The 13703-nt window shown below is 36.4% G+C and overlaps 1 protein-coding gene across 4 annotated transcripts in view; it reads left to right on the top strand.

Moving 5' to 3' along the window:
- The window catches only part of LUZP2 (leucine zipper protein 2), a 138946-nt gene that overhangs the window by 59846 nt on the left and 65397 nt on the right, over window positions 1-13703 (top strand). For all 4 annotated transcript variants that reach the window (XM_017826824.1, XM_017826825.1, XM_017826821.1 and 1 more), the window contains exons 3-5: window positions 49-119; window positions 3115-3196; window positions 10093-10155. In XM_017826824.1, coding sequence (XP_017682313.1) covers window positions 49-119; window positions 3115-3196; window positions 10093-10155 — 216 coding nt within the window. The remainder of the gene's footprint in view (window positions 1-48; window positions 120-3114; window positions 3197-10092; window positions 10156-13703) is intronic.

Consider the following 13703-nt stretch of genomic DNA (forward strand, 5'->3'; position numbering starts at 1 on the left):
GAATAATTAAAAATCTCCTTGGTAATAGAGTTTTTTCATTGCTACCAGTCTTTGAAAAATGACGAAGCATCAACCAAAAGTGACGTACAGAAACTCCTAGAACTGGGAATAAAGCAAAGGTAAGACCCTCACCTCCCTCCTTCTCTTGCCATTTCCTGGCTGAAAACTGTCAGACTGGCAAATTTCACCTTTCTTTTGCTTTAGAAACACTATTGTATTCCAGAGTCTGCTGATTGTAACACTGAAAGAAAGGCAGGGAATGCTCTTTTTGAAGCAAATAATGGATTTGCTGATATTGGACATATGGTTGGAAAAGATACTAAAATGCTATAAAGAGACATCTGCTGAAGGAAGGCATTTTGAATTTCTCAGGAAGATTTAGTCATGAAATTTTCCTCAAGAAAGAAAATCAGACTCTTTAGAAATTTAAATTGTTAAAATGTCTCAATATCTGAATTTAGAGATGATGATATAATATATTCATATATATATTTACTCAGGCCTCTTAATTAAATGTTCACGCACGCAGACACTCCAAATCAGTGGTCACTGTGCAAGGAGTACTTGCACTGGATGATCTATGAGGAAGGGATTTAGGAGGAGAGAGAAATATTCACTTCAAATTATTCATTGAGCACTTAAAAAATAATGAGTTTCCATGGCTGGGAATGCAGGTTCCCAGCCTAATCCTTAGTCTCAGATTTCCTAATGCTTCATTGCAAGTAAGTCTCATCCTTCTGTGTCTCTTAATTCTTGGAATTCTGACCAGCAAATAGAAACGTCAATACAGTTTTAATAACAAGAAAACATAACTATAAGTGACTGCTCTTGCTGAAAAGATAGTATATAATGTATGAATCTATACTTCATATTTTTCCTTAGTAAAAACATATAGTAAGAAACTTTATTAATTTCATACTTCTTTCATTGTTAGAAATGCAATAATTGATTTCCAAGGCCATCTTATTGTTGATATTGTATTTATTAGAACTACACATGAAATTGCATTGTTATAGAGAAGCTGTGTGAGACAATGACCTTCAAGTCTTCAACACACAACATTTAAGATCCACACTACAATACCAGTAGAAGTCCTTATTTTTGCTGTGATAGAGAAGGGTCAAGTGCATAAGGATCTTTCAGGTATTCCAGACTAATTTATTAAATGATAAAGGCAAGACTTCAGCTAATGTCCTGTTTAAACACTCAGGTGGCTTGAGTGTAGTTTAAGGTGGACATCTCAGCTGTCCTTGGCACAGACTCCATCCTTCATCATAAATGGAGGTGGTTTTGTGGTGGTTTGATTGTTGAGCAACTTTCTTTTATGAAATGGGATGTTTAGTAAATAGATCGTCGTTGCAGATGGGAAAACTGAGTCTGCTAAGAGAAAATTCTACTACATACTACAAGTGTGGTTCCTAATCTCTGCCTTAAATCACCACTTACAGTCTCTCAAGGTCCACCCAAAAATACCTGTTGACTTTTGCTTCTTGGAAATCCAACCACTGGGTATCCTGCACAAAAGCAGCTCCCAGAGACAGAGACTAGATCAGTGCAACCTGCTGCTGAGCAGCCCACCCCCTCCTTCAGGAAATAAAGGGCAGTAATAATAAAATAAACAGGATAGTACAAGGAAGTGCCTTGGAGCTACTGCTGTGGCCAGCTATTTACAGACTTACTGGGTTTCATTTCCAGGGAAGTATAGAAGTTCAGTGTATGAAAGGTGTTAAAAATTGTACCAAGGAATCCTCCTCGTAGAATTTCACTAAGGAAAGGTCACAGTTTATTCTCCAGGAGCCTCAGACTGTATTTCATCTGCAGTAAATCAAGAATGGTGAGCGTAGTGTTATGCTCTAGATCTATTTATTACTGGAACCAAAATTCAAAATACAGCCCAATGTTAATCTTATGATCTTTCTTTGGACAAACATGAGCTGCATTTGATGTAAACACAACTTTGATTGTGCTCTACAACGATGATACAGTGAAGTTTAGAGTGCTAGAGTCCTCAGCTTGTGTAAGTGAATTTTGTTCTGCTGACTTCAAATTAGATTTTTTAAAAAAAAATTCCTTCTGTGTAAATTCCTCAATGCTTCCCAAGCTGCAAGTAAAACTTGGTCACTTACTATAACGCCCCAAGTTTTATTCTTTCTGTGCATCATCAGCACTTGAAAATCATGGCATCTGTTTGTGCTAATGGAGTATTGGTTTCATGCTGCTCAATCACTTTTTCAATTAAATCTGCTCTGTACCAGCACTGCCGAAATGGCTGAAAGTAGTAGGGCTGTCAGCTAGCAAGAAAGATAATCCAGCAGCTAACAAGTTTTGTTCTTGTATAAACTAAGTGGTTTCCATTCCAGTTCAGTTTTCACTGGGCTAAATTATTATGTGTGTGTAAACCCAGTTTTGTGTTGATCTTTGCTGGAAGTTCATCCGTGAAACCAACAGCCCCGAAAAAGCTCTGCAGCTGTTTTGAAATATGTTACTCCACTACTTTGCCCCAGCTCCAAAATGTGTCATGTGCCGTGGGTAAAAAATTCTTGCAATGTGGAGAAATTCTCTGCATCAGTAATGCAAAGGGTTTGGTTTTTTTCCAAATAAAACCCAGTCCAAGTAATTATCCTGGTTTTGGTGTTTTGGGTTTTTTTTCTTGGATGCCAGACTCTTCTACTGAATGTTGTGTCTCTAAAAAGTGCAAAGTGCAGGCTGAATTTTATCAGAGCATGATTCATTTATTTATTTATTTTAAAGCAGGTATAAATGCCTCTTATTGACAATAGCATGGCTCCATGTCAATGCATTTTGAGTAGCCCAGTTTCCTCACTTTTTTGGTGCCCGTCCTTTTTTGCTAGAAATTATACACTGACAGATGTTTTGCACAGCAGGCTATTCAGCAGATATAAACAGTGGCTAATTTTCATCATAGCTAATTTTTGTCTTCTATTCACACTGTAGTTCCTGGGGTTGTTATGACTTTATTTAGAAGGCTCACAGACAAAGTACATCTGTCTGCTACTCTGAATAATTAAAAGTGCCCTTTCTTCAATCTGAAGAATTATTTCCTGATGGACACTTGTGTTGAAGTTCGTGTTTTTTGTGTTTCCAACAAACCAGGGAAGAAATGAAATCTCTCCAGGAAGCCTTTCAAAAGCAGCTTAAAGAGGCAACGGAGAAAGCAGAGAAGCAGCAGGCTACCGTGAGTGATTCCCTGTCCTTCTCACATTATTTTTTGTTTTCTTCTGTTTTTTTTTCCTTAATCTCGCCTTGAGAATGTGTTATTAGCTCAAATAACTTTTTATGTAAAAAAGATAAATGGATTTCACGTGTGTGTTAGCACTCTGCAAGCTTCAGAAGAAAGGAGCTGAAAAAAAATGTTTATGTGTTCAAAAGCTCTAAGATTCCCTTCTTCCCTATTTTCTGTGGGACTTAGGGACTTTGGGAGTCTGGTGGTCTGGAGTCTTGGGCCTAAATCCTCTCCCCTGGTGAGATTACCTTTATGGACCCTCATATCTCATCCAAACTAATGCACACTGTCATACATCCACTGACTTTTTTTGGAATCACTACAGATTTTCAGCAACAAAATGGATAATGAAGTGTCAAGTTTTGACCATACTAAAACTCAGTGTAGGAAGGTATTATTAAGAGCCATTAAGATTTCATGCTTTATTGAAATTCTGTTTCTAGGTAAATTGTACAATTTTTTGTGTAGCAATGTCGTGTTTTGGAGCATAAATTGCCACATTTTGCTATTGCAGGAGAAAAAAAAAAAAGTAGAATCACGTTTACTAAGGTGTAAAAAGGAAATTTTTCCTATGTTGGTTAGTAATATTCCTATAACATGGACACCACTGAGCATAAGTTGACTAGACAATCCCCAGAGGTTCCTTCAAGCCTTAAATGTTCTGTGATTTGAACTCTGTACCTGAAAACAAGCTGCTAGAAGGGTTTATAAATCTATCTTTTGTTTCGTATTGAATGACCACTGATTTATTTATTAAGATCCCACTGCCTTCCAGGTTCACAAAACAAGAGTTCCTCCAAGACAATGGTTTAAAAGTAATTATTAAATTTAGCAAATACTTACAATGATGTGATTTTTATGTGGCTTTATGCCCTTGGTGAACAAGATGTAAGAGTGCATGCTTTACATGCTACCTTCTAATTAGAAATAGCGTAGATTTTGGACCAAACTATTCCTTTTGCAAGTTTCTGTCAATTAATATGATTTTTGAAAACACGTATTTTTACCTTTGTTGCTCAAAAGTCTGAAGTGTAAAGATACTTTTTTATGTGATCTTGTGTCCCACACATGTAGTTAGTGGATATTTGGTACGTGTAATTTTGTCTAGAAAAAAAAAAAAAAAGAAACTTCTTTCTTCTTGAGAGGTGGAGAGAAGTAACCAAAGCTGTATTGAGCTTGGAAAGGGTAACATATTTTGTGGTTTTTTCTCAAAAGCCAGGGCAGCATATATCCAGAAAAATAAATCTGCACTTCAGTTTTAAGATGGTTTTGTACTGAGGCAATCTATATAAAATCACAGAATCATAGAATGTTAAGAGGTTGGAGTGTTGTCTTTTTTTCAGGTGCACGAGCATATTCCCACTGACTTTAAAAAGCACAATGAATTCTAGTCCTGCAAATGACAGGTGGAATACATATTTCATTATTTAATCTTCATATTAGATTTTGATATTCAAGACTAATTCAGCTGTGGGTTACATAAATCTCAGATGTAGTGCACGGGTTACTTGCTTTGTTTGTTTTTGTGATGTAGCACTTCCTTTAATTTGAGCAACACTGCCTTGTGTAAATTCAGTCCCTACCCTAGCTTTGGGAAGAGCACAAGATTTGTTGTACACAAAATCTACTGTTAACTGTGAGCAAAATACCACCTAGTGCAGAAACCAGAAAAAACTCCTCTGAGTTTATAGCAGAGCTTGGCTTGGAGTGTGGGCAGATGGTTAGAGAAGCTGAATTCTCAATGCTTGCCACTAATAGCATATTAAACTTGCTGCTAATTCTAAGGAAAGCAGAACTGTGCCCTTGGTTTGTGATATTTACTTCTTTATGCCTCAGGGTACAATGTACATAATGAGGCTCGACAATACAGCGAGGCTGAATGAATATTTAAAAAGCACGTCAGGATCCTCACCTGAAAACCGCAGTGGAAATGGAAATAGATATTATTGCTGACACACAACGTTACTTTATACCTGGTTTTTTTCCATGTGTTTCACATTTTTCTGGAAGCAATGTGAAATCTATGGAAGAAGGTCTAGGCATTTTGAGGCAAGACTAGCTAGAGGATAGGAGCTTGAGTCTAATTCTAATTTAATGAATTGTGAGACTAGCTTCTAGCCTAATTAAAGCACATCTTATTCTATAGGATTTGGTGAAGTGAATCCTGATTTTCATCAGAGTCAATAAGAGTAGAATTACATTTCTCAAAGACTAATAAAACACTGGTGGGAGAGGGAAGGATGGAAATATATATTTCTTTTCTGCACTTACCATGAAGGCATAGTACAGCGCTTACTGTGAGTATGTTAATTGGCTGTTTATATTCAACAGGCAACACCTGCCTGAAGGTGTTCTTTATTAGGTAAATGTAGAAGTGTAAGTAAGAATTTACAGGAATCAAGTCAAATTACATGAAAAGTAACCTGGGAATTATTCAAGGACTCTGACCAAACCAAAAGAGAGACAGCACAGCAAAACATTAGACTTTGCATCCATGTCTTCTTGTGCAATACATGGCAAGGCTCTTCACTATCCTTGCACAAATGATTCATCAGAAAGAGAGTTACCAGTGTTCTTGTGCTTGCTTATCCATTATTTGACCCTTTAAGGCTAGAGAAACCAAGCAACTAAAGAAGTTGCTGTTCTGAGCAGCTGCTGACCTGTTGGTAGGTACCAACTCTAGTTGGTGGGTGCTGTCTCAGAGGGCAGCCAGTGGAGCTGCTGCTGGGTGGTAACAACTTTCTGAGGGTAGAAGCAGCAGCTCAGGCTTAAGGAAAGTAAAAGGATGTGTAAAGACACTCCTGCTCTTTAGTAATCACACCGAGGGCTGACCTGGGGGACCTTAACACTCCTTTTCTGGATCCTTCTGGATTGTCTTCTGCATCTGGAGCGCTAACACACGAAGAACAGCAGCACTCTGTCTTGAGATGGGGCTTTTCCAGGAAATTTAGGGCAGACCTCAGACACATTTAAGCCTATTGTGTCAGCTGCTCTGCCTGGGGTAATAAAATATGCAGAGAAACACTAGTTATGATAAGGATGCTTTAAATTGACTATGCTGCCTAGTTCAACATATCTCTGAAACAGTCTTCCAGAAAGCCTTTGGTGTGAAGGAACTTCTTTATAGACTGTCCCACACTACAACTGTGTATTATTTTTATACCAAAAAGCATTTCAGAAGGGCCATGCTGGGTTTAGTTATACAATGTGCCTGTAAAACGTGTAAGACATTGTTCCAAATAACCTGGTGTCCTCTTTAACAATCAATGAAGGTTAACAGAGCTTTTTGTGCTGCGCTTAACATCAAATACCTAAGCCATTTTTAATAAGTTTTTGTACAGTGAAAAAAGATATTAATAATGTCAAGCTATTATCTCTAAATGTGAAGTGGAACCACTTCTTCCATGAACAGCATTAGAGGCCATGGACTAATTTTCACTTTAGTTAACAGAAAGGCACAGGGCAAATGGCACGTGTAAACTTAAAAGTGTTTTTTTTTAATTTTGTTTGGGTTTTTTTCAGTAAATTTGTAGAATATAGTAATTCTGTATTTCTTCATTGGGTTAAAAGGCTCTCAGAGCTTCTTGGAGAAGGGCTCTTTGCTTTGATGTACTTCGTGCTAACTGCTTGCATGTTAAGAAATAGCTATATTTTTAGCAAGTTTGCAAAGTTATTTCCCATTAACTGCAGTTAAAGTTTATAAAAAGAGCTGGATAGCTCTGGATGTGGGAGAAAATAAAGAATGAAACATGGAAACACTCAAAAATAATTTGTCTAAAGTAAGCTTAGTCTACCTTTTATATGTTGTTTCTGTTAGTATTTTATGTCATGCTAGCAATTTTTAAGAAGATATGTTGATGGAATTGTTTGACAATACAATTACAGTGCTGTCTGTCAAAATAAAGGAGAAAATAGCTCTGTGTAATTTCCTTTTTCCCAGTTGCTCAGTGTTCACTATGAAAAACGAGAATTAAGCAACACATTATGAATGACTTATAAAAAGAAACCATGCACAATGTGGTTATTTTGAAATCAGGAGGATATTTTCAGTAATAAAAGGCTAATATATGGGGAATACATTAATAGCCCTAATAAATTAGGCCTAATAAATTAGCCCTAATAAAGGCTAATATATGGGGAATTTAATTAATTGTTATCCTCATGCCAGCGAGATTTTTAATAAAAAGATCAGATGTTCTTTTCACTTCAAAAATATTTATTTTGTTTAGTAAAAGTTTTTATGATTTTATATTCCCAAAGTCCTAAATGTTTCTTTGACAAAAGTCTCTTTTACTAATCAAACTGTAGCTTGCAGCTTAAAAGTTACATTCATGTAAGAAACAGGTAAAAAAACTATTTAGCTCTGCTTTTAACAGTATTTAACACTTCCTGTTTCTGGGATATAGAAGCAGTGTCCTTGCTTAGTGTTGAAGAGTTGTAGCCTCAGAACAACATATTTTCATCAGGTATTTTCATAATTACAGCACTTAAAGGGAGACAACATGTGAAAAGTGCTGAATGTCAAACAAGAACAAAGCGTGGGTAGAAGGGAGGAAGAAATGCAGGAAGGTTTTTTTTGTTCAATTATTTAGGTTTTGTCCCCCTTAATTTAGAGCTTGGTGTAAATGCCTGTTCTTGTTTATTATGCTGGGAGGATTTAGCGACTCGAAGCAGAATTTTTACATCTCTTCTGGAAAATGGTATTATGTCTTGTCCTTGAGACTGACTAAAAGCACCGTGCAAATGGTCTGACACAGACTGATCTGCCTTAAAGCATGAAATTATCCACCTAGGCACACTTCAATGTGTTATCTCTGTATGGGCTCCAGTAGACAAGGCATATAAACCCCTCCTGTGTAACCCTCCATAGCTATACCTCGTGACTAAGTGGTCCTTCAGCTGTTAGAGATTTGGAGGACCTTTAAAAATGCTGTTATAATATGAATGCAAAAACGAATGAATTCTTAATTAATGCTGAAATTATTCTTTTTAATGTTGTAAAAATATCTTCTAATTATTCAGATAAGCTTGAACAGTATGTTTACACTCTGTAGGATGTCCATATCAGTGGTATAAAATGCATGTGTATGTACATAGTAATCAACAAAATTACTGATTTAACCAACATATATTGCTGTTAAATTAATAGTACTGGATTGTCCTAATTATCTCTTCCCTAGAAGATCCAAGCAATGTAGAGATAGTAATTTTGGTGTCAAATCTCATTAATTATTTCATATATATTCATAGTTAGAAGCCAAGTGCTTTGAAGGCATATTAATATTCTCCTGAGCGTTAGGTCTAAGAAAGGGAACACTCTTTAATGGAGGTCAGTATATTATTTTTGTCAGTATTTAGTGGTAGCTGGCAATACTTTTGAACAGCTGAAAAAAACAAAATAACCATTCAAATAGCTATTTTACATTTCTCCCCATTCATCTTGATCTCGTATTTTCGATTGTGACCTTTATTTTTTGTTGTGCAAAATCTTCACGTTTATTATCTAGTATATATGGACTAGATTTCAGTAATTTTGTCCTTGCCAGGCAGGTGCTGAATATGTTTGTCCTCTGATAAAGCATCATCCTCAGTGGCAGCTGGATGTGGAGTTAATATTTCCACAGCCAAAGCAATTGGTATTTCTTTTACAAACTCTTCCTAACTTTTGTCTGTTTATGCATGTCAGGTGGCTCTGGTCTCGTGCACTCCCTACCTACATTTCTGCCTTAGATGATAATAGAATTCTGTGGCTTCCCTTTTGATACAAGTGAGGGTGATATCAAATTCAGTGACATTTTTCAAATTACTGACGTGTCTGCTTGAGTTTGGACGTGATTCTAAGAACAGCTGTCGTGTCATGTAGATTCAGCGTAATTTTTTACCTACATGACATCCAAACCATGAATCTTTGGGTCAGTGTCTCTCCAATCTAAGTTTTTTTTTTTCTTTACAAGGGTTTTATTTTTCTTTACAACTCTGTCTCAATGTCAGAATGACTGTAGCTTCCCTCGAACTTGGATAGAGTTTTGCATCAACAGGGAGAGAACACAGCATAGGACATTGAGTAAACAAGGATGAGAATTTTGATAATTGAGGTATCCAAGAGCATCTTCCTTCAAAATGGCAGGAATGGGTTCTTTTAATCCTAGTTGTTATCATTACATTGTCCTTTCTCCTATTGTATTCCATAAGCTGTGAGGAAAGCTCGGTCCTGAAAGAAAGTCAGACTGATTTGTAAAAACGGTGCTTTAAACTGGGTTTGATTAAATTCAGTCTTGAACCTAAGATTGGAATTCTGCTTTCCGAGGCAAGTCATTGAGTTAATTAGGAAGTAGAGACCATATGTGAATGCTTTTACATGTAATGCTCTTGATTCCACAGGTGAGTGTGATCAGAGTCGAGGTATTTATCTCATCAGGACCAGCCCCGTAGCATTCAAATCAAATAACTCTGTTAGAAACCTGCTATGATAGATACATTCTTAGAGGGTAAAAAAAATTGTATGTCACAGAATCAGTTAATGCTGTTGTAAAACTCCTTAGTTCTCTGAGGATCACCTTGAACTTCCTTGTGAAAGATAAGCACCATGTCTACTGGTGCAAAGCAAGTCTATTTACATACAACAATTTTCTTCTTTGGATTGTAAGTTTTCTAGCAAATATGCTTGTAGATTTAGCAACTATTTAGCTGTGGCCTATACCAATTTGATATATAAGCAAAACTTTTTGTTTGGTGGTCGCTTTTTTTTTTTTACCAGCTGTGAGAAGCATAATAAAATACTTTGTGGTCCCAACTGATGTTCAGGTACATCTCAACAACTCACACTCAGCGTGTCTTTAAACTTGCAGATTAACTTTTTGAAGACTGAAATGGAAAGGAAGAGCAAAATGATCCGAGACCTCCAAAACGAGGTAAGAGGAACATTTGATTGTCATCTCCATTCAGGCCTCTTATTGAAAGCGACTGTGCTTTGGCTTCGTATATAAAGCACATTTTGTTGTAGTGGGCAGACAAAGCACCGGTGAATTGCTCTAAACAGAAAAGCAAAAATGACCCTGTGTATTTAGAAATAGTATTTTATTGAATGGAACTGTTGACTCCTTGCTACGGGTGCTTGGTTTGATAATACACCTCTGGAACTCTTGCTGCTTTTTCAGAGGGGAAACAGTTCTGTAGGTTATTGATACAGAGTGAAACTTTGTTCACACTTGCTTTAAAAAGAAACAGCAAGAGGAGGAGAAAGGAAATACAAGCTCAGAACTGAGATTCTTAATAAAATTTTAAAACCCCTCACATTCTTAAAATGTTTTCTTAAGCTTTGTGCGCCATGAATATTAATGCCAGATTGATTTCAAAATTCCAGATAAAATATAAAACGTGTTTTATTTAATTTTTATTGATATTAAACTGAATTTACTTTGAAATTTGGTCTTGGAGTAGAGACATTTGCGCAGCATCATATTACTTTTTCCTCCTTATCTTTTTCTCTGCAAACAACTTGCCTAAACCAGGGTGTAGTTACCCTTTCCACTGCTTCATTTTGCGAACCTCTTTGCACTTGAAAATGTTATTTTTAATTTTATTCTTGTTCTCTTGCCTTTGTCTGTTTTGTTCAGTTCTCTTGCTTTTCTTCTGAGTTCTGTGAGAATGAAAACTTGACCTCCTTAAAGCTGTTATTTCAACTGTGATCACTGATGTCTTTGGTCTATGAGAGTGTGTATATATATGGTCAATCTCAAAAATGCGAACATTCCTTTTTAAGTCACAACAGTGTCCTAGTTTCAACCAGGAAACTTGCTCTCTTTTCCCACCTGTGTACACTGGATGCTTTGCAACTGAGCCTGTTAATTATAATAAATCATATCAATCTCATCCTGTTGACCAGCCCTAAAACAATCTTGTCTCTTATTGCACGGAAGTACATAAATAAATTCAAGCTGTCTGACTGATAATGATTTGCTCAGGTAGGTCAGGAGACTTCTGTAGTATTTACTGTGTTTGCAGGACATTTTGGAAAATCTGCCTTGAAAGGAATCTTTCCTTTTGGCACCAAAAAGTATTTGTTTCTCAATTTAAAGGTGGAGTGTTTCACCAGCATTTTATTTCCTGATCTCCTCCTGTCTGAAGTTGCAGGAGCTGAGTAAACTGGATGTACTGATGTTGCAAGCATTTCAGATCTATCAGGGGGCCTTTCAGATTAACATTCAACCTGCATACCTACAATTTTGTGTTTCCAGCTGTGGGGCAGTCTGCAGAGTGACTAAACATCTCTATCACTGCCTGAAAAAAAGAAGGGAAAATAAGAATGCTCAACAGTCCTTCCATTCAAAACATAAATATGTTGTCTTGGATACCCACAGATGTGTCAGTTTTATGAGCCCGCTGTCCATTAATTTCTCTAAATCTGTCTTGGATATTGCATACCTCCACAACTCTTTACACTATATCAAATTCCCTCTCACTTCACATTAAAGTTTTTTTATGTCATTTTCTGTTCTTCTCCCTTCAGCAAGTTTTTCTAAACTCTGAGTTGTTCCCTTCTTAGTTTTGTAGAGTCGACCATGGTTTTATGAGCTTCTAATATAGCATTTTTTTGGCAGCTTCTAGGCACTTTGTAATTTTTTTTGGTCATTTGACTGTTTTTTTACTGTTCGCCTTATTCATCTATCTCTCTATTTCTACATCATCTCTTATTTATTTCTCTCCCTTTCAGGAGCTTGAATGTCTGTGTGATGGGTTTCTGTGTGGTTCACTCTTCTGCCACAGTGGTACCTGTTATTGCACTTCATCAGCAGTTGCAAACATTACTTCCTCTTGAACTCAGCCCAGGGAAACCCTTGAGGAGAAAAAAACCTTGAGAAAAAAAGCAGAATAATGTTTTGTCTTGGGGGCTGCAGGGCTGGTTGCAGCCATTTCACTGTGTAGCTTCTTCCAGTCACGTTGCAAATGTCTGGTGCTAAATGCCTCAGTCTGGTTGGGGTCTCTGGGCTGTATGAGGAATAAAGAGATTATTGCTTCCCTTTAATATCTTGAAAAGTCCTTAAAGAATAGATAAACAAAGGGAAAATGTGGAAAACTACATAAAAATAAAATCTTTTAATATAGGAACTGTAACAGGATAAAATTTTCACTTTTAAGTAAAAATGTAAACTGAATGGTGACATCTATCAGATCATAAATATTTAAAGTGTGCTTTTGATATGTATCTCCTGGCACACCCAGTTGGGATTTCTGTCTGAGTTTTTAGGGAAGTACTTTGACTACAAAACAGCAGAGAAGATGGACAGTAATTTTATAAGTCACTGAAGGAATGGTTTCTGCAGTCCTGTATAAATATTCTTTGGGGCATCTGTGATTAAAGCTTCTCAAAATTTAAAAAAAAAAAAGAAAGAAATAGCACACTGAAAAATTGTAATTAGTCTTAGAGGTAGAGCAATGATTAGAATTTAGATACTTGTTTAGATGGGAAGTAGAACACATCAAGCAAATAAAACAAATTTCCAGTGTACCAAGGCCTTCAGTGATGTGTGTCCTAGTCTAGCTCACCTGATCCTCCTTTTTCCTCCATATATCCAAATTACCTGGGATTTAACTATCATTGAAATGTTCCTGATATTACAAAAAAAAAAACAAGAAAAATAATCCAAGCCACAAAGAAATCCATCTGATTTGTATCACTCATCGTTTTTAGTTATTAAAATTATAAAAAACAAAGCGTGGGGATGTTTTACTTGGGAGAGGAAGAAGGCCACACTCATCCCTAGAGAAACAGTGAATTAATGTCCAGGTACTTTAAATGGAACTCTGGAGCTTTCCAGTACATTCTACAAATGTTTCAAATTTGATGTGAGAATAAAAGGACTAAATCTATCAGGAGGAGCATAATAACAAAGACATAACAAAGGGAAAGAGACTTCATATTATGTGCAGGAAAGAGGAAATTAGGTGTAGTAAAAAAAAAAAGAAGATAAAATAAAGATTTGGGCTTCCAGGTTCTCAAAATTGCGTGAGAGGTAATAAAGGCCTTTTTCCTCCACACCAGCCCCTGCACCCACCAAAATGCCCCCCTTCCCAAGACACAGGGGTTTTGCACACCTACATGTTTAACAACTGCAATTATATGTAGCTAAAAAATAATAAAAGGTAGGGAAAAGTTCAATGCAAGAACTTGATGGTGCTCACATTCAGATGATTCTTTTATTACTACCCTGTCCAAACACATTCATGTAGATGAGTACTGGAAGAGCCTACGCTAGTGTCCTGCTTTTCTTTTGTTTTGTTCTCTAATTTAATCAAATTATTTTAAATATTTCCTCTTTTTTTTTTTCTTAATGATGCCATCTTGCAAGATGTTCTGAGAGCTGTAGGAAAAGACTGTGGGCGCTGTTTATTCTACACTTATTTTAGGAGGAAAAAAAGAGTGGTAATAGTGATTAAAGATATATGTGTGTAGTCCTAG

The sequence above is a fragment of the Lepidothrix coronata genome, unplaced genomic scaffold (genome assembly GCF_001604755.1).
Source record: "Lepidothrix coronata isolate B3197 unplaced genomic scaffold, Lepidothrix_coronata-1.0 Scaffold130, whole genome shotgun sequence".
Classification (NCBI taxonomy): Eukaryota; Metazoa; Chordata; class Aves; order Passeriformes; family Pipridae; genus Lepidothrix; species Lepidothrix coronata.